The 22,045-nt window shown below is 41.0% G+C and overlaps 1 protein-coding gene across 3 annotated transcripts in view; it reads right to left on the bottom strand.

Annotated features, from left to right (window-relative positions):
- Positions 1 to 22,045, bottom strand: part of SDK1 (sidekick cell adhesion molecule 1) — a 409,478-nt gene that overhangs the window by 70,916 nt on the left and 316,517 nt on the right. For all 3 annotated transcript variants that reach the window (XM_062587900.1, XM_062587901.1, XM_062587902.1), the window contains 6 exons: positions 16,909 to 17,018; positions 14,238 to 14,388; positions 12,066 to 12,303; positions 6,082 to 6,197; positions 5,608 to 5,797; positions 3,482 to 3,580 (listed from right to left, as the gene is read on the bottom strand). In XM_062587900.1, coding sequence (XP_062443884.1) covers positions 3,482 to 3,580; positions 5,608 to 5,797; positions 6,082 to 6,197; positions 12,066 to 12,303; positions 14,238 to 14,388; positions 16,909 to 17,018 — 904 coding nt within the window. The remainder of the gene's footprint in view (positions 1 to 3,481; positions 3,581 to 5,607; positions 5,798 to 6,081; positions 6,198 to 12,065; positions 12,304 to 14,237; positions 14,389 to 16,908; positions 17,019 to 22,045) is intronic.

Here is a 22,045-nt window from a genome sequence, read left to right as displayed (position 1 = left end):
AGTACCCAGTAGGTGTAATTTTTACTTGTTTCTCTCTGACATTGGCCCATAATGACTTCCTCCATGAACCTCAATTTTTCTACTATCAAAGGAACAGAGGAGTGAGAACTGTTCAAGAAAGACAATGGACTTCAGAAAGGTAGACTTGGGGAAGTCCCCTGGGAAGGGATTCTAAGGGAAAAAGGATTTCAGGTTAGCAGACAGTTTAAAAAGAGACAAAAGGTTCAACTATCCCTATGAGGGCAAAAAACGTTAAGAGCCTGATATGTTTGCATTCAGAGCTCACTAATGACCTCAAAAATCAAAACCAAATTGCACAAAAAGCTGAGAGAGGACACATCACTAAGGGAGTGTATAAATAGATAGCACTAGCACATAGGGACAAAATCAGAAGGGCTAAAGTGCAAAGGCAGTTATAATTTACAAAGGGCATCAAAGGCAGAAAGAAAGATTTTATAAATACAATAGAAATAAGAGGAAGACAGAAGCAGGACAGGTCCTCTACCTTGAATGACGATGAGCACAGAGCAGAAGACATAGAATGGAGTGGCTGATAGCTCAGTTGCTCCGTTTTAACAAAAAAAAAAAAAAAAAAGAAAGGAAAGAAAAAAGGTTGTTATTGACTAGATATTTAACCCAAATTAAAACTGACAACAATAGAAGCAGGGACGTGGGCCAGAATAGAGAACAGGTTAAAGAATATTTAGCTAAGCTAGATGTAATCAAGACAGAAAGGCCTGATGAAATTCACCCCAGAGTACTTATGCAACCAGCTGAAGCAAGCTCTGAGTAATTAGTGATTATATTCAAAAACTTGTGGAGGACAGGTGAAGTCCCAGAGTATTTCAGAAGGGGAAACATGGTACCTTATCTTTTAAAAGGCTGAAAGAAAGACCTAAGGGGTTACAGGGAAATCAAGCTAAACTTCAGTACCCAGAAAGATCCTAGAACAAAATATGAGTCAATATGTAAGCATCCATGAAGATAATAAGGTGCCAAGGAACAGGCAATATGTATTTGCCTAGAACAAATAATAAATACTAAAATAAACTGTTTTTCATTTTGACAGAGTAATTGGCTGAGTGGAAATAACAGATACGATCCATATTGTCAACAACAGTCAAAATGTTGTTATCAGTAGTTTACTTACAAACTGGGAGGACATATTAAATAACAAAATATTCTCTCATGAGAATATGTCCTGAGTCCAGTTCTGTTCAATATTTTCATTAACGATTTGGCTGACAGAATTGATAATCTACTTTCAAAATTTGAGGGTAACACCAAATCATGAAGGGTTACAAGTGCTCTGAAGGATAAGACTATTACTTAAAGTTATCCTGGCAAATAGTAGAGGGAGTCTGGAATCAGTAAGACGAAATTCAATAAAGAAACGTGCCAAGTATCACACTTGCAAAGAAAAAGCTAAATGTACAGACAAAACAGCAACTGACTGACCTGGAAGCACACTGCAGAAAAGGGGTAGGAGTTAACAGTGGGTCATGAACCTCCTTAGTTACAACACCAGTGCTGTAAATAAGTCAAATCAGGGCAGTATCAAGTGTCTCAGGATGTGATACTGGGAGTGTGTTATGGAAGACACAGGAGACAACAGCTCCCTCTGCTCAGCAGTGGCAGAGCTCTGGTGGCATGCTGTCGTCAGTGTGAGGCATTCAACTTCCAGAAACATGTGAGTAGTAAGGAAAACAAAGAGAACGATGACAATTTTGGTAAACATGGTGCAAGAAGAAAGGTTGAAGGAACTATCACCCTTGAGGGCAGGACCAGAACTATCCAGCTTAGCTGGCACCACGGGATATTTAGGCTAGATGTTTGGGGGGCAAAAGCTTACTGCAAATTTATTTAAATAGTGAAATAGATTAACGAGGGACTCTCAAAGTTCAGACGCATGTCAAATATGCTTTAAGGGATACCTCTCACCTTTCCTTCCAACCCTGTATTTGTATAGTTCTATCATCAACACAGGGAGTAACGAGCAGGAACCAACTGAGGATGAGCTATATTGCACAAAGCACTGTGCAAAGTAAAACTAAAAAAGTTTCTACTCCACAAAGCTTACAGCTTCAGCAGATAGGGCCAAGTGCAGCAATGTAAGGCACTGGGACACAGTTTGGATAGCAAAGTACCATTTGTACTTCCTCATCATTTGTATCAAAAGGATTTTTTTTTCTCCTTAACCACATCCTGTGATTCAAATCCCAATCTCTACCAAGAGCAAACTTTTAGGACACTGCTCCCTAAAAAGACAGTAAATCAAACGCACAAGACAATCCAGATGTGAAGCTTCCTTGAGCTGCAGTGATATCCTGCATGGTTCTCTCGCAGCTAACTGGTGCCAAGTTTCATGCAAACTCTCTCCTGCACTCAGAAAATCCTTGCAGCTGCTGCCTGTGAATCACATGTGACTATTTTCCTACCGCTTCAGGTGACAGGATCACCTCTTGAGCACTTTTGGAAAATGTACACCTGAGCAAACAGTTTGAGTTCTTGATCTAAGACTTAAACATGATGCAGCGCCAGCCCTTTACATAAAGGGATGTCACCAACACAGTAAAATCAAAGCAGGCCCCCTCCACCCCAACAAAGAATGCTGTAGGGATTATTTCTAAAAGACTAAATATAAACTTGAACCATGGCACTGAAATTGGAAGCAGAAGGGTTTAAAAGAGTGAGAATGAAACGAAAAGCAAGAGTTTTCATTTCTCCATTTTTAGAACCAAGATGAATCCTTGCCTACTAGAACCTCTATAAAATATGTTTAGCATTAGCACAGAACTCTGAAGACAAAATTGCTGTGTAACTATTAACTACTTTACTTTTAGAGGCAAGAATAGATTCTTGCATTATAAATGTCTTCATGTTTAAAGCGCAAGAAACTCCTGGTGTACATACTGGAAAGGCAACCCAAGAGTAAGTGGAGAAGGAAGGTAAGAAGGTTTTCCATGAATTCTCCTCATCCCTGGCTGTTCCTGTTCCCCTTGATGAAAAGCCAAGTGCGAGATAACTCCTTGGGACCTGACAGATGGTATCATCCAAAGGAAGTAATATAGCAGAAGCACACATGAAACTGCAAAGTTTGGCATGCCTGGCAGAGGAGAGCGGGGAGAAGGAGAGGAGAATGCAGCTTTGTCCTGCTGCAGCTTAACAGGCAAACTGCCTAAAAGCCAGCCAAAGGGGTTACAAATCCAAGCCCAGATGGAAAGAAAGATGACAACTCAGACATAGAGCCATAAATGAAATGCAGCTCTGACTCAGGGAAATACAACCCACGGGGCCTGGCAGAATTTTACTCTCACCACAGGGTGCTATGTCTCTCAGCTGACACCAAGGTATTTTCTTTCCTTTAGCCACGGATTTGCTTCCGTGTGGTTTCCAACCCTATGAGCAAGACGAAGGCAAATCTGACAGCCAGTGCTCTCCTTGTTCACCAGCCCTCAAGTTTGCTGCTGCCTCTCCTTACCCAGAATAACACCGTTGGGCTCCTCCGGTGGCTGCCAAACGATCCGCACCGATGTCAGTCTCACCTCGGGGAACACCAGCCTCACAGGCGGCCCAGGGGCTGCAAAGAAAAACAGAGATCAACCAGCAGGCACTACCTGTCAGAGGGATTACAAGCTCTCTGCCCACTTTGTGCAGAAGGCAGCTGGAGCTGTACCTCACCAATAATAAACGGATGGCCAGGAGCACCTACACTCATACGTAATATACATTTATTCTAGGGAATTCTGTCTGCAGCCGAATGCCTCCAGCACCCATGAACACCAAACACAATACAGAAACAGGGTACCCTACTGTGTTTTACTGCTCCCGTAAAATGAGTTTACAGGGACGCTCTGACAAATGAGTTGTGACCTCTCTAAGAATCATCCCCTAGCAGCATAGCGGGGAGCCCCTGCAACCAGCCAAGGTACCTCCTCGCCTCGGCACCAGATAACTGATTACAGACTATGAAGCGAGTCACTGAGCTGCCTTTACAGACAGAATTATATGTCAGCTTCATCCACTTCAAACCTGTTGAAATTGAATAATATTCCTGCTCTGTGTCATCAGCCCCAGCTTCCAACTGCCTTGTGATTTTGCATGTGCATTTTAAACACTTCTGTCTGAGCAGGAGAACCTGAGGCAGGTTAGAGGCACTTCAATACAGACAGCTGGTGGCTGCACTGACCATCCCAGGTTTACAAGGTGAGAAGATGCTAATTCATACATTTTGCATCTGCAAAATTTCCCCTTCAGCACAAATTCCACCTGCAATACCCCGATGATACTTTTAATTAAGTTGAGCCCAGAGGAGACACGACATGTTTATATCGGGAGTATGGAGATGGAAGAACAATTTGTATCATTTGCCAGCATGTACTTAAGGAGGGAACTGCTGTAATGGGGTTATCTTAAACAAACAGTTCTTAAATATTTCTCATTGTATTGTGGCGTGTGCAGTTCTGGGAGCACTTTTTTTTTCTCCCAGTAGAGTTCTGCCAACAGTAACTTCTCTTTGCTCCCATTCAAAGAAAAGCCAAGGCACCGCAGCGGCAGCGCGCGGAGAAAACGGCTCACGGAACGGCTGGGAGCTGCTGCGCTCTTCCCCGGGACAGCGCAGGCTCCGGCCCCTTCCCTGCACGCCACTGAAAGCGTCGCTTTAAGCCAGAAATCTGGATGTTTCTTCAGGCCAACAAAATCACCTTAATGAAGCTGTTTGTAGAAACCAGTGTTTATTCCGTTTCTTTTGGGAACATTTAGATGAAAAAAGGGAGGCCAGTGCTTTTGCACATTTTCACTGGGAGTAATAGAGAGCAGCCTCTTTACACAGCCATTACCTTTCACTGAATACTAGGAAGGTAAAGAAGCTAAAGGTAACTTTAGCATCTGCAAAGCCAAAAACGTTTTAACTGTGGAATTAAATTTCTGTAAAAATCCACCAGCAGGAATGCTCTGAGCGCCCTGCCATGTTCGAACAGAATCGGGCCGGGGTGGGGCGGGCAGAGGGGCTGCTGCTCCAGTTCTTTCAATACATCAAACCGCTCTCAGGGATCCCTGAGCTCACGGGAAGCACTGGAGGGAATTACAAAGCAAAGCCGATACAATCATCTTCAAGGGTCAGTGTCTTACTCTTTTGCAAAAAAACTCAGGCTGGATTACTGAAGTTGCCAATCTCAGTTCAGTCCAGTCAGACCCAAATTGGTTTATTGATTCCAACTGCTGCATTATTTTTTTTTTTTTTTAACAGCCATGATTGAACTTCAATAGGAATTCATAATTGGCCGCTAAAACTTCTCTTCAAATGAAATTGTCTACATCAAGCTTCAGAGTACAAATATTTTTAGATTTTTTTCCCCTTGATCAGCTGTGAAGAAAGAGGAAAAAGGGGTTGTGCTTTTCAGTGTTTTTTTCCAAATCCTCAGTCCATGACCAATGCAACCATGTTGAGTAATACGAGATAAAGATCAAGTCCTTGAAGTTTAAAATTGTAAATAGATAAACAGTCTTAGTTTGGCCTATCATCTACACTTGCATCACTAATAATAAAAAATGACGAGAAAAAAGATGAAATAAATAGGATATTTATTTTGGTATCCATAAACTTACCATCATCCTTGGTTCTTTCTATAACTGCAGGAGAGCTGGGGACTCCATCTCCAATACGTGTGAATGCTAATACCTGGATCTCATAGAGCACATATTTCCGCAGGCCAGACAGCAGGAAAGACTGTGTGTGGTTACCTCTAACTACTTGGCTCTTTGGTTCAGATTCTAAATCTCTTGCCTTAAAAAGGATCTGCAGAATAAATGTATATGAATACAAAAAGCAAATGATTATATTCCATGAGGACTGCAAAAAAGTAGTGTGCATTTTGGATTCCTCCTTTTCACCAAACTCGAAATGAGATCATATTCACCAAGCAGATTACTTCTTTCAAAACTAGCTACTTCCTGTATCTTTTACTGATGAGTTATGGAATATACTAATATCCAACAGATGAATAATAAATAACAAATGCAAAAACATACCTAGGTAAGGCATTAAAGATCTAGTAAACAGGACACTGCAGCTGCACGTACCTTATAACCCAGGATGAGTCCGTTCTGCTCCGACTCAGGGACTGTGGCCCATGTCAGGAGGATCTGGGTAGAGCTCACCGCTTCGGCAGACACGTTTGCAGGAGGAGCAGAGGGAACTGGAATCACAAGGCATTACAGAAATCAGAGCCAGGTAAGCCCTGCTTGATCATTTTGCCCTCTCTCCCTACCTCCTCAGGATTGTTCTGTAAAGGCCAATCACTTTTCTCTTTCCTGATCTATTTTTATAGATCCCTTAGAAGACTATTCTAACCCAAAAGGCCTGCAATACATTCTAGACAATCCCTTTTCTTGTACTCACTCTACATCATCTTTAAATTTCAGCCTACTTCACAATTTCTTACCAGTTCATCACAGAAATCACAATGTTTGCAAAGAGCTAAACATTCAACACTGGCTACAGATAGACAATAAATACTGACAGAAATGAATAAACTGCAGGTTCTGTGTATTTGCAGGAATAAGAATCAAGCTGAGATTGGAGACAGGAGTCTATTTCCTAATATTCCTTTCCCATTCATTTTATTTCCCTACGCCAAAAGCTGGAAATCTTTATGAATAGCACTTTATCTCACAGTATGATCTGTTCTAATAAGTTTTATGCCACCTTGGCTTCCTATATGATCTGAAAGAAAATTGTAGCATCTTGTGTAGAGTTAGTAGCTATCAACCACTGGGTCGTGCCCAGACCTCCTAGTCGAGAGGGAAGCACTTTAACCTCTGAGCCATCTGATTATGTGATAGCACTCAGCATTTGCAATACATCAATTACAGACAGATACATTAACACAAGGTGTATTTTAAGGGACTGATATGGCATAAATGCAAGACATGCCTATTTCATTTATGTTGCAAAATTGGCTCTTAAGAAACTAAAAACATCATTAGGACTGATGGCACAGGAAGACTGTAATTTTCTCTGACTTGAGAGAGAAGCAAACTTACATATTCTCATGCCATTTAAACCCTAACCACCGCAGAACAACCCCAAAACTACAAGCTTTTGGAGGGAAGTTTAATACTATGCGGTTACGCAAGTAGAATTGGAGGCTATTTTAAGAGTTCACATTTTATGCTGCCCTTTCACATTTTCTTCTGTGGCATTTCCAGCATCTGAAGGGTACAATCTTTTTTAAAGCATGATACACCTGTCAGACCTCGGAGAACATTCACCAAGTTATGTTACACAAGCACTTACGGACAGTAAGGCTTGATTAGGTCCTGAATATATCACAAAAGGGAACACAAATCCCTGCCAAAAGTAATGCTTTCCCGGCTGTCCAAATGAAAGAGTACACCTCTTGTTTTGAAGGCTAGCTCCTGAAGCTCCGAGCAACACGAACAAGATAATGAGAATGACACCAGAATTAATACAAATTGAAAAAAAAAATACACCAGCCCCCACCCTTGTGCACTCAAGGTTAACCGCAGAGATAGTCATTTCTGAAACAATTTCCCTGTTACCAATTAACTGGGCCATGAGAAACAGAGTACATCGCACGACAATGCAGCAGACTAAAAATCCGATTTTTTCCTCCAACACTGAAATGCCTTTTTTTTTTTTCCTTAATCTTCTCCTAGATTTATCCCCCACAAGGATATAATTATGTTAAAGGAAAATAGATAGCCAGGAGCCATGAATGTCTTTGGATAGCTGCCATAACTTTATCTGTAGATCTCCACAAAGAGCTACTCCCACATGAATCACTTCTGGAGAGAGAAAGGGTGGAGGTGGGTCGCAGGAAACCAAAATGCGTAGAGGAAAGAAGCCCGTTCATTTTATCTGGTTCAAATCCTTTCAAAAACGCAAGCCGCCTTATTTTACAAATATTTCTTTTCCTCTTTGATCAGCAGTCACAAGAGTTCCCAAATTCAAAAAGGTCAAGGCTGCGCCTAGGCTGGTCCTGTGCATGCATGCTTGCTTTGAGGCGCAGCTACGAACATGCTGCTGGTAGGGGACTCTAAAGCAAACAACGGAGAGAACGGTGTATCTGAAGATTTATTAGCCCAGGCTCCTCTTAGTCCCCAGCAAGGGCCAGAGCAGCAAACGCTCCTTTCTCCTGGGAAAGGAATTTAAGCCCAACACCTAAATGGCAAAAATACTCGTGTTCATTGCGTGTTTTGCTCTGTTTCTAATTCCCCAGTGTAGCTCTCATTTCAGTGCTGAGAATTTTATTCTAACAGGAATGAGTGAGTTCAGAGCCTGCAAGTGATAGTCTGGATCTTGGTGTTACCAAACTTTTATCAAGCAGCAGACCTTGCTTGGCCCTTCAAGAACAAATTGAAATGTAACCTTCACTTCTCCGACTCCTCTCCCATCTCAGGATACCTCGATTCAAAGTTTTGCAAGGCTGATTAGTAGCTCGAGTGAGGCATAGAGATCCTTCTCTTTCCTCTGCAGACTCCCTCTCCTAATGTTGCTTTGCTTAACGGTACACAACAGAGATAGTTATAAGCTCCAAAGCAGAGTTCTCATTAGTAACCCTGCAAGAAGAGTACATAAGCCAAGCAATGTCCAAGAAATCCCAGAGCTTTAAAGAACTGAACCAGAAATACTGAAACTAAATGATTAGCTAATCCAGCAAACTGCTAGCTGCAGGATGTACTTTAGAAGATCAAACATAAATTACAGAGATACCAGTGCTTTGCACTGGAACTGCAGTGAGAACTCAAGTTTTTAAGGCTATCCATACCTAAGATCATGCAACCCCTTTCTACCTCTAACACAACCATATTTAATATTCAGCAAATGATCCTGGTTTAGGTCTCTAACCGGGCCAAAATCAGCTTTTAATAAACTGATCTGTACTCTGGCTTTCTGAGAAAGCTAGATAGTGTGATGCAGTGGTTCTCTCCATTTTCACAGCTCATTTTAGCTGAACAACCATTATTGCTTTTTCAAAGTAAAAATTAAGCTGGCATACAGATGTTGGTAGGAGGTGCAAGTTTAGAGCTGTGTCTGTAGCAGAAGTAATATAGCTGCAGTATGCAACCATTTTGCCCATGGAGTTAGATACTGCAAGCCAGATTCTCAGCTTGTATAAACTGATAAATCTCTGCAGTGCTTTAGACCCCGTACGAATTATCAAGTGATGCTTTATCTCACCACAGTAACTGCTTCATGAAGGTCAGCCCCCAAAACATCAGAAGATTGATCTTTGCCATAGATATGTGACCATGCTTGTGTAGTAGCTGATTTTTTAAGACACTAGCTATGCACATTCACGTACCTGAATATTAGGAGCCCCAAAATATTAAGGCAGTGGGTTAGGTGTATTTGAGATGAACTGCTTGAAAATAAGAAGGTTTATATTTAAAAGGAAGCAGTCTTGTCAAAGTTGTTTTACTACATTAGAGGTTGTCTTAGCATTTTCTTGCTCTCTGTTTATTACACCTAAAATCATGTACCATTTATTGAGTGGAAACTGGGCTTGTTACTCTGTAGTAATTTTACACTGTAAAATTAAATGAGTTATTTAATCTATAACATTAAAAAAACATTTTGCATTGATAAAACCTGTCCTGTTTAAAAATCCTAAGTCACTCTACTCTATCTTCAGCTTCCTGCAACAGCAGTCCAGATTTTCCTTTTAGGTTTCCCATCTATTTTTTAAGCTTAGGTCCACAAACCCCACAACATTATTTATCCTTCCATAGTTTCTTTGATTTCAAGATACCCTTTTTTACATTTTAGCACTTCAGAAACCAGAGAATACCTGTCATAGCATGTTCCTTCTTGGTTAGCAAGCATGCTCAGCTATTAGTGATATGATCACATATCCTAAAATAAACAGAAGTGTTCAAGTACAGCTGTACTTTTAATAAAGAGTTTGGATTTTTGCTGCACTGTTATTAGATATCAAGAGCTAATATAATGCTTGAGCTCTGACTTCTTAGGCTCCTTGTACGGTCTAAAATCCAGGCCTACAAGTTCTGCCACTAAACAACCACATGATCTTCAACAAGTCACTTCTGGACAGCTGTGATGGATGTTAAAAGTCTGCAACACCAGTCAAAATCAACTTCCCTAAATCTCTGCATATGTAAAATGGAAACAAATACTTGAGAAACTTACCTGTAAAGTACTTCTAAAACATGAGTATGTAAGTGATAAATATGATTTTTCTTATAGTTCAGAAGACAGACCTAAAAAAATTACTTTGACCTCTTTGTCCGGCTTCAAATACCTTTTATTCTTATTTTAACCCAGTCTGACTGTGCATACAGGTTGACTGCAGATTTAGTGAGGTTATTCACTGTAACGCAGCATGTTACTGCACCAACATTTCTTGTATATTCTAAATCTAAAAAGATGCAACCAGAAGTCTGAGCTCTGAGTTGCTATAGTCCAGAAATCAAATGTTAGTATCAAAGAAAATACTTGGATGGGGGGTGGGGGGGGAGAGTCCTAATGGCCTAGATCACAGCTTTGTATTATTTTGATCCTAGTTTCAGTTTGCCTCCTATAATGAGTTCCAAGTCAACCTTTTTTTTAAAAATTGCAAGAGGAAATGCCAAATACACACATGTACCCTCTGATCTTTAGATGCTGAGCAAAAGCACTATAATCCTAAGGTTTTATGAAATCACTTAATCTTAGTATTTACTATATTTCAAAAGAAGTGTTTGAAGAGCAGTGGAAAGGAGAAAATGGAAAATGTAGAATCTTTTTATTATGATACAGAACACTTCAAAACTATTTTGTCTGGGTCATATAATCTTTAACTCCAGTACAAACATGCCTTGTTTAAAATACCTCTGGCAATAACTTTCCAATTACTGCTTCCCCCAAAACAGCACTTTAATGGAGGAGGATGACTTTGCTTGGCTTTTCCCTCAGCCAGTTCAAAGAACAGTTGTCTGAATCAATGGACCAAACCCTGATGCATTCACATCTCATGCTAAGTAATGCTGCTTGCTACAAAGTACACACAGACGTGCGCTTGTTTGTCTGTAAGCACACAATAGGTGTAATATTAAATTTCAAAATAATTTTTAAAGAAGAAAAATACAAAAAAAAAAAAAGAAGCAAAACGTCAATGTTGAAGCTTGCTTAAACACAGGTTACAGAGTTTTTATTATGTAATTTTTAAGCCATAGAGGTCATTCATTTTGTTACCCACTTGCAATAGATACTCAAATTTATCTGTTGTAAGGCAGGTTTGAGAAATAGGTTTTGTGGAAGTTAAGAGCCAGACAGCAGCTTTTCAAGATCTGTCTTTAGTACTGCTGCTGAACTAACAATAATTTACTGTTGTCTTAAATTCTGAGTTCGCTTATTTCTGGTATTTGAGGGCTCTAGGGTAGTATACACAAATCAGCTAGACAAGACAATACCTGTGTTCAATGTGTATGTGAAGGTTATATCTATATAACCTTGTGCAAACAATTTTAGCAGCCAGTTTTGAAAACATGTCATCTAAAGCTTAGATAATTACCTCATTTCCATATGGGTAATCAGCTCTCTTAAATAACTTGTGCCCTTTTAGAAGGATTTGGTTCTTGAAATTAATTTTCAGATAACCACAGCTGTCTGAAAATCTGCCCCAAATTAGAAGTAGATGAGGAAAGGAGGAGGATGAGGGAGGGAGAGGAAGCAAGTCATGAAGGATGAAGAATGAGAGCGCTGCTCAGGGAGAGAAGCTTCATCTTGTATTGCCCATACTGCTGCCAAACTGGAGCAGGAGCAGGGAGAGGTTGTTTTGTTTGCTTTAAATAAATAACCTACAGCTTTATACATGAAATCATGGTAGGAATAAAATAAACAAATAAATTACAGAACTCCCTCAAATGTCTTCATGTCCTTTTGCCTTCAGCGAATGCAGAAAATGCTTTTTTCTTTCATTTTAGATTTAGTGGATCAACAAGCCAAAAAAAAAAATAGTAATAAAAGGCTGAATAACGTGACATAAAATACTGAAATTTGCTGACAGGTTCTTCAGAGCAGACATTATCCTTTGACTTACCGGACTCTCGCGTACGACCTCGCACTACTTCACTCCATGGTCCTGCCCCGATGGCATTGAAAGCCTGGATTTGCAGTTCATACTCCGTCCATTCCTCCAGATCTTCAATCGTGTACTCTCTTTCCAGCCGGTCATTAATAATCTTTATCAGCGGGGGAGACTGCAGGTCCACTCGCCAAAACTTTATCCTGTACCCCACTGATTCGGGATTGCCATTATACTGTGTATCGGGGAGGGGCTGGTAAACGAGACAAAAAGCACATTATCATACAGCATGCATTGCCAATACTTTCCAAATTATATGCCAAGGTTGTCTGAATGCATATAAGGTCACAGGAAAGCAAAAGGTATTGGAGGGGTTGATTTTTACTTACAATTCATGACCTCTAAATGCTTCTGTTGCTTAAAGTATTCTTTAAATTTTTACCTTAATTTTGTAACTATATATATGCTTGCACAACTACGCCACTTGCTGTGGGTGCATCAAAAAAAGTGGCATCAATATAACAAATTTCAGGTCTTTATGATTAATTATGGAAATGAATGATAAATTGCTGAACCATATGACAAATTAATTTATCGTGCATTTTTGACTTTTTAACTGACTCTCTGCCTACTCATTTATCAGCAGAGATTTACTCCAGGATTCTAACTCCCCAAGCAATTTCAGAGATTAAAACATGAAATAATTAGCCTGCTTCAAGAAGTTTCAGAGTTTTCCCCTGCAAAACTCTAACTGCATGATGCCAAGGATGACTGCGATTCAGCCTTGCACCACTGGCAAAGTTTGATATACATTAACATTTCACAGCTTAGAAGCCTACACCCTGCAGGCAAGCAGGGCTAGAAATGTGACCCTTATTCTGTTGGAAAGAAGGAATTCCTAGCTCCCAGGAGGAAACTGGTTCACCCGTAGATCTTGAAAAGGAAAGATTAAACATTTTCAAACACTGGTGATACTAAGCAGGAAAAAGGTAGGCTTTTGGCTCCGGCTGTTGCTCCCTTGAACACCTGCACACTTGACTCGGGATAACCAGGCTCCTGACAGCACAGCGGGAAGCACACTTTTAAAAGTTTTCAAAAGTCTCTAAAAGAACTTTGTGTTAATTTTGATGTAAGATATATGGGTCTCGATAGAGTATCTGAGGTTGCAACGGGATCCAAAGGTTTAACAAGGTAGGCACATTATCCACATGGTAAAGCCATAAATGAATTGCGTGGGTCCTATCAAATGAACTGTAAAAGCTTCTCTGCACATACCGAGGTGACACCTTTAGGTTTGACATTTTGGTCTTTCAAGAATCAGAAGTGAGTTCTGTTTCCCACTGAGAAACTGGAATTGTGTTTTTTCCCAATTGCAGAACAAAATCTCTCGTTTCTAGCCGAAGCGTGACTTCCAACCATATAAGTTTACACATAGAAAAGCTAACATTTGGGCAAAAGGAAACCTGTGCTTCATCAACTTCACATGGCAGCAACCCCAGTGGAAAATTCTCCCCTTACGGGGTGAAAAAGAACCATTCTGGAGCAGGTTAATTGCCAAACGAATCCTGCTGTAGCAGCTCTGCAGGCAACTGAGACCGTGGCAGGGGCACAGCAGTTCCATCAAGCTCCGCATCACATCGGTTAATCGTTTGTTTCTACGTTTTATCACACAACGCCATAACCTTTCACGTGAACATAATCCTCCTCCGTGAGTATAACACATGAAACTTCACCGTCTTAGGACGACGGCTACCGCTATTCGGTACCTGCAAGGCGACTGCCAACAGCCTGCGGTACCTGCTGGAGGCCTGTTTTACACCAGGCCAACACCCGAGCCCTCGGAAAGCGCAAATTGGCTACAGTATTATATTTCTGTCCCACGTGTTGACCCGGGCGTGGAACCAGAGAGCCTCGAAAGCCCAGGCTGCGCACGCAGGCAGACGCTCCCCCGGCGAGGAGGCAGGAGCAGTGGCAGTAGGCAATTTAAGTGATTAATAACGCACTTAAGGTAAGGCTCAGCTTTCAGCCTCGTTTGAAAGCAGGAAATAGTTTCGCTCCCGCTTCTTACGTCAACCGCAAGGCAAAGGCGTTGCCGGACTCGGCGCTTGCCAGGCGGGGAGGGAGCGGCAGCTCCGGCCCCGGGCCCCCCGCCCGCCCGCCCGCCCGCCGGCTGGCGCGGCGCCTCACCACCCAGCGCATCCGGAGGCTGGTCTCGCTGGCCGTGCGCACGCTGGCGCTCCCGGGGGCCGCGTCCGGCGGCGCCTGCAGCGTCCGGATGACGCGCGACGGCTGGCTCAGCGGGCTGGGACCCGCCACGTTCACCTGCCTCATCCGGAACCTGGAGGGAGACACGCGGGGGACACGCTGCACCGCCGGCCCCGCCGCGCGGGACCACAGCAAGGCAGGGGGGAATGGAAATAAATAACTGAAAAAAGCAAACGGGGTGTTTCGCAGCGGCCCCCGTGTTCGCTGCTGAGTACTTCAGAGGACTGCTTTAAAGTCATCCCCCCTCAAAAAGAAAAGGAAGGAAAATCAGATTTACTTAGAGTCTATAAGCAGTTTAGGCATTTGCCTAAGAAATTTCTGTTAATTAAACCAAGTCTGATGAGCTTATGCTGGCAGTAAGTGATTTTCTTTTGCAGTGCTTGTACAATACATTCAGAAAGGTATTAAAATATCAAACTTCGGATTGGATGGTTTCATTCCCTGTCAATATAAAAAAAAAAAAAAAACAGTGATAAGATTTCCCCTTAATTATTGGTTGAAAGAAGCTGATTTTTGCCCGTGCTGCATTTTCAGTCTTCCTGCACAAGAAAGCTTAAGTTATTTAACATGGCCATGCTTCTCAGAAAACACTCGTCTGCTCAAAACTGCCTCTTCCACAACAGAATTCCCCAGTGGGTCACAAATGACTCAGAGAAACCTTTTTTCCAATATGCACAAAATAATTAAGATGTGCTGAATGTTTCAGATACTCTCACCTGTCACAAATGCGAAAAGATACTGCAATTAGGGGCATCCAATTCTTGCCCATAAATACATGACCTGCTCCTATTAAACACTTCATTTTTGGACATAATGACTGAGCTTGGTAAAAGGTTCTATCTCCTATCATCTATCTACTCTAATCTCCCTAACAAATGCACTAAAGGAAATACATTAAATAAATACTGTCCTTGATTTCACTCTCAAACACTGGCACAAAATATAGAAAAGAAGCTGGCTGATAAAGATGCAGTCTGATAATTAGCTCTCATGATTTATCTCCCCAGTGGATAATGACTAAAGCTGACTAAAGGACAACAAATTTGGCACTTGGCAACAACTAGGTTTCTAGGTTTCAGAAAATTATATTAAATTGCTCTACACTGAAATGAAAACAAAAAAATCCTCATCTTTGTGCTTGTATGTGAGAGATGAAATAGTCTAAACAAAATTCAAGGAACTGCCCTTATTGCAGGAATTATGACGGGGGGGAGGGGAAGAAGAGAAGAATTGTAAGTGAGAAAGGTACAAGTGCCAACCAGTGCATCTTGGATCATTTGAGAATGCAATGGGGATATAAAATCAACGCAAGACTCCAGAGAAAGAACAGAGATGTAGAAGTAACAGAAATAAACCAAAAAGTGCAGTAAAAAAAAATTCCCAACCTATCATATACTTTCTCATTATTTGTTATCCCAGAGATATTTCTCCATGCACCTGCCAGGTGTGCAAGTTATACTCATTTTGTATATTGAACTCTGGTACAGCTTACACTTACAGCATCTGTTTTTTATTCAATTATAGTTAACTTGCAACAGAGTTGGCAGAATTCGCTGATGTCTTTTCAGCTTTAAGGGTCCACCTCCATTAGGAGAGTAAAATCCAGCTCCTCAACCTGAAAATAATTTTCCTAAAGCTCCGTATTAGAAATCTCTGCTCAAGTTCCATAATTTTAAAATAGCTTTTAGTAAAAATCTTAGCTTTTAAAGTGAGGTGTAAAACAGTTCAGTGGAGGGTTTGGGAGAAATCCAGCCTGTTTCTGAACTTTTGACTAAGAGAAAAAAAAAAACGTGTACCAGTACTGAATTAGATGCAAGTGATGTGAACTTTACTTTGGTTGCATCTTATTACTTACTCGCTCACAACAGCACATAGGGATGTTAACAGGCCTTTCAACCAGGAAAAATGGACAAAGTTTCTAGTAAGTTGATTTAACACTTGCTGCTACATCTCGTTGCCAACCAGCCTTTACATCAGCAAGCTATTCCATGAAAGCATTTTTCATTAGGACTGAGCATCTGAGACTCTCAAATCTTGTCTATACTAAAGCAATGCACCACTTGAATCATATTGACTTAAAAATCAATCTCATTTAACTGGGGTGCACCCATAATGTAGGTTCACTTCAGTCAGCACAAGCCTTCATATATCTGTTTAGCTTAATCTGGTAAATTCTTATAAGCAAAAGTTTCATCTAACTCATGTTATTAAGCTACATCAATAGAAGTACATTTAAACTGATGTTAATATGTAATTACAAGTTTGCACCAGTTTAACTGCAATCGATTTGTTCCTGATTGGTGTTACACTGGTGCACCCTTCAGACTAGGAAAGTCTCAGGATATCAGTTACCTATAATACCATTCCACTGTGCACTTGGCTTCCCTTCTTTAATGTTATGAACTGTACCTTATGCAAATTCCAATTAACAATATCAGACAAGTAATTTTAAGTATAAACTATGGAAACAGTGAAACCTTTTTCCTTTTGTTCAGATTACAAAACACAGCCAGCTGTTTCTGATTAGAAAAGCTGTTCCATACAGCAACTTACTCATTTATTCATGCTGCAGTTAATCACCAGCTGTTCTTACCTGTAATGAGTATAAGGAATAAGGTTCGGTATCTCCAGCATCTGAGCATCAGGCTCGTTCTCCACCTCATGGAGATTCACCCACTCTTCTTCATCACCCAACACACCAACCTGCAAATAAGATAAGCACAAACGCAAACTCAACAAGACAGTACCATACCGAATCTGCATTTGCAACGTGTGTCATCACTGCAGTCGAAGGGCCAACACTTTTAAATACATCATACAGAATTAACATTTATCTTTACATAAAAATGTACGATTCATTGGTAAAATGGCTGCTCAGCCAAGTCCATCTGTTAGGACTTCACTGGGATTCTCTAATAGGATGTGTTCTAGCAAAATACCACGTGACAGAGCGAACATCCTGTTATCTTTCACTGCAGCTCTAGAAGGTTCCCACTTGATCAAGATGTTAGGAGATAAAAAAATGTCCTTCGGGGTGAGACCAACAGTCCAGGCAGGCCAGTACTCCAGCTCCACCAGTGGCAACAGACATGCTGTTTTGAGAAAGCCGCTATCCTGGCCCCTGCGTGTAGTCCTGTCCCCTCACACTACCCCGCTATCTATAACCATGAAACAAGGGGGATTAGAGGGTATATCCATGCCTGTTCCCTTTAGTGTCTGTTTATGGACTTAATGGCCATGAATTTCTCAAACTCCTTTTGTAACCTGCTAACCCAATCTACTGCCACAGACTCCTGCGGCAACAAATTCCAGAGGCTCATGACCCACTGTGTAAAGAACCGCTTTCTTTCAACTTTTTAAAACAGATCCCTTTGGAGTTTGATGTAGGATACTAGTTACGCATAGACACTGTCAAGACACTTGATAGACAACATAGCCCAAAGTATCTAACATCTCCCCATGTACTTCAAATAGAAAAACTGGCTTCATTCACTTTTTTTTTCCCCTCCCCCTACAAGAGAAGTAGTCTGATTTATTTATAGATGTTTCAGAACTTTGCTCACCCAGGAGTTGCTGTGCTGCATATTTATATTTGTGCATGAAGAAACAACACAAGGAGAATTAGGCCAAAGAAATAAGTTGTGCCTTGCACTGAAAGTGGGAGCCGCTGTGATCTCTCTAGCGGAGGACGGCTTCCGTGGAGGGATACGCTTGCAAAGGTCTTTTAGTCTGATGGATATCAAGGACACGGCCACACACCAAAGAGCTTAGAAAATAGATGGCACTGTAGATTACAGGCCTTTCAAAATTCCCAGCCCCAACTGTGCTATAGATATCTTAGTAAAGTCCATGGATACAGAAGCTTAATTAATCAGCAACTCACACAAGTCTGCAAGGTAAAACAGAACAGCCCTAAACGGAACCAGAGAACAAAGAGATGACAAAGAGAATTTTTGAAAGAACTACATGAACAAAGAAAGGAGGAGTGGATTGATTTTTAGTCATAGAGACATAGAACACTTCCTGATTAAAAGAGTTTCTGATTAATTTTCTAGAAAGACTTTAATAAATGCAAAACTCCTAGCTCTTAACGGTATCATCTCAAAGTGCTGCAGTAATTGTATAGCAACACTCCATAGTGTTTTCAGAGGCTACAAATAATTTACAGCAGTGAGTTAGAGTCCTCTTTTTATATTCTAAGAACAATAAGAGCTTTTAAAAATATTTCTTGCAAAAAAGACCACAGCTTTCAACAGATATGCAGCAGCAGGCAGATCATTAATACACATTAAGGACCACATGGTTCAGACTCAGAGGCCCACAGCGCTGTGAACAATTGCCATTGACTCAAGCTTGAGAGATGTCCAAAACCTCCGCCTGTTTTGCAGCTATATATTCACCAGCTGGCTGAGAAGGTGGAAATACTGAGAATCTTTTACTGATTGAGAAGCAACAAAAGCTTCTCGGTGCCCAAGATTATGGCAAGCCCTAAAAAGCTATGCCAGCAGACAGCTTTTTTCTTTTCACCATCCCCATTAGGGACGATCGGTGCAGCCCAAGAGGAAACAGCAGACCTCACCGCAACAGATACGTTGGCCCTTGCCGTGCTCAGAAGCCAGCTGGTGGCAGGTGCCCACAGCCTGTGTTGGGAGTTGGGGGACCCAGGCCAAGTGGCAGCACAGACAGCCACAATTACCTTGCTGCCAACGATGGGGTCATAGATACGTAGTTCTGCAAAACGTTTTATGAAAAATAGATTAGAAAGTGGCTAGAGTCAAAACTGGTTAATGCCTTGTAACATTTCCAGGATCTGGTGCCAGCACCTGGGCAACTCTAGCTTAAGGGAGTTCATCTTACTTCTACTGAAATCAGTAATATAACTTCAGTGCACGTTTCTGTGAAGAGGATTTTCGGAAGTCGGAGGACTAGAGCCATTCCAAGGAGGCTGGGTGAGTGGCTGAGGGCCTTCTGCAGGACTTTCTGGCTCACGTGGCCAAGGAATTCGGGGCCACCACTAAACAAAAGAGGATCCACTTATTGAGCGATAATCTCAGAAATGGGGCTTGGAAGAGAACCTTCAGCACAGGACTTCCATATTTATACTTCTGGAAGACCTATATTGCAATCCAAGTTTCAGGCTCTTGATTTTCGCTGAAGCACTCTCATGTCAGACCACAGGAAACTTATCAGCTTCAAAAACCAGAGTACAAAAGAATCCCCAGGAGGCAGAAAGAACTATGGGCAGTGGCGATGATAAAAGAGTCCTTTGTGGGGCCAGGAACTCCACTATGAACAGCTCTGCACAGAATAGCTTTAATTTTGAGGCTTATTCCTTATTGCTGTTTTTTGGATAACAGTGTAAAAAAAACGTTAGAGAAGGGTTATGTTTGTAACAGACGTACACGTGTTCACGTGTGCACTGTTTTAGCAGCACACCAACTGCTTTTCTGTTACAACTGGTACTAAAAATCCTCTTTAAGAAACGCACTCTGTATCTCAACGGTACTGTAGGGCCACAACATCCCCAGCGGGGACAAACACAAGAAAAATATCTATGTTCAGCAAGTCACTTCATTTGATTCTCCCTAACAATCAGCCATCGCAAGCTCATTCCCAGCTCTAGGCTGACTCCTGATAAGGTTCCCTACAAACCCACACTGTTCCTAAAGCATTACGCTCAAGGAGAGATTATAATCATTTCTTATGACAGAAGTGAGACAGTATAAAACAATATTTAAAGCAACACCAGAAACCTTTACCTTTCTCTGCTTTAGTTTCTCTATTTATAAAACAGAAAACGATGCACATGCTGTGAAGGGATTTAACATCTGCTGACAGAATGCACTCTACGAGCAAAGCTTCAAAATTTTGACTTTTAAAAGATTTCAATGAAAAATTACTAAAATTTGCAATGAAAAATCATTTGCTTGTGATTTCTTATATAAGATAGTGAAGCTTTGCTTCCAGATTGAAAATAGTTACAAAGTACTAACTGCAGCGAAGGAAAACCCAGTGCTTCTGTACACTGTAGATGTTGCCTGTGTTCTTCTACAGTTCAAGGCATGCAAAAATTTTCATTATAGAGGTCTATAACTCACAGATTTGAATTCACTTTGGGATGAAACTTGGTACTCAGGATGTCACCCTGGATACACTTTCTTTTTCTTACAAAAGAGTACTTAAATCGATTCAGTTATTTTTGATTTAAAGACTAGTGAAAACATAAAACAGTCAGAGCTTCAGACACTTTATTTACCAGTTCTGACAAGAAAATGACACCAGGAGAATTGCCTCGTACAATGGATGAATCCTAACAGGGCCACTGACTTAACCCACGAAACCAGATAAATTCATCATTAAAGTTATAACGCCTTTCCCAACTCACAGCTGTACAAATAAATACAGCAATAATACTTTAAAGGCTTTACTTTGAAACTCCCTTTTCCAACTCTGCTGGGTTCAAAAGAAAATTCTCTCAAAATAATATAATTTTTTTAAAGCGAGATCTGGCTATATTAGCCCGTATAGTACCCACGGCTCCATGATTTGCACCACCTCCTCACAGGTGGCCTGCTGCCCTTGCACAGGTCTTCTGCTGTCTGCACAACAACATTAATCACCAGAAAAATCAACCTCAGTAGAACTTATCCCAGCTTCACTGAGCAACTGCTAGAATGCCTGATGTGGCGGGCAAAACATCTATCAAGGCGCAGTAATGATTTTGTCATTTACCTATTACTCCTGACAAAACCCCAGGAAAAATTGAGCAAGATAAAAATAAGCTGAAACTGGATTGTAGCACAGAGGAAGTGCAAACATGAAACCACACGAACTGCAGCTGGGATTCATAGACATTTGTGGTTGTAAATTGACAGAAAAATGTCTACAATACGCAGAGCGTACACTAACCAATCTGAGAGTTTAGGATGGCCTGTGGTATTAGGAAGGATGTCCCGAAACTCTTGGGGAGGAACGTGTTGCCTGCGAGTGTCAAGGCCATGCTGGACATTCTGAATAAGCATCAGCAAAACCTTTATATTACATCAGACTCTCTTCCCTGATCAGATTATACTCTCTTCCCCTGGTAGATTATAGTGTATTTAACAGAAAAGCAATTTTTGAACAATTTTTTAAATGGTACTGCTACTTTTTTTGTAGTTTTCTGGAAATCCAGTTTACTCCAGTCCTCTGCGTGTAGATATAAAGATGGAAAAGAAACAGGCTAGCAATTTTTAAGAAATCTCTTCAGATGTAAAGAATGTGGCTTTACTAGAAACACAGGGATGGGATTGTAGCACTTCAGTATCTGCCAGGACTAAAATCTTAAAAGACCAGATTCTCTCTCATCTTCACTGACATAAATCAGAATTAGTTCCGCAGCGGCTCCAGCAAATTTGCGCCACAACACAAAAAGCAGAAGCCAAGGCCAGATGTACAAAACTTCGTGTAAATTGGAATTCCCAGCTGTGTTTCTCAACCAAATTGTTCAGGAAGTATCAGACTTCAAAAATGGCATTTAGCCAAAATGGAATACTTTCACATATTTTCTGGACCTGCCCTTATTAACTAAAAGCCTTGTACCACATAAAGGAACAAAGAAGGAAGAAGTGTTGGTGGCAGGTTGGTTGTATATGTGAATATAAAACAGACAAAGTTTGTAAAGACTCACAGATTCACTGGAAAGGATATATCTCAACAGACAACGGAAGACAGGATATAAGATATAGTCA

This window comes from Rhea pennata, chromosome 15 (assembly GCF_028389875.1).
Source record: "Rhea pennata isolate bPtePen1 chromosome 15, bPtePen1.pri, whole genome shotgun sequence".
NCBI lineage: Eukaryota > Metazoa > Chordata > Aves > Rheiformes > Rheidae > Rhea > Rhea pennata.
This window is presented reverse-complemented; position numbering and strand designations above follow the sequence as displayed.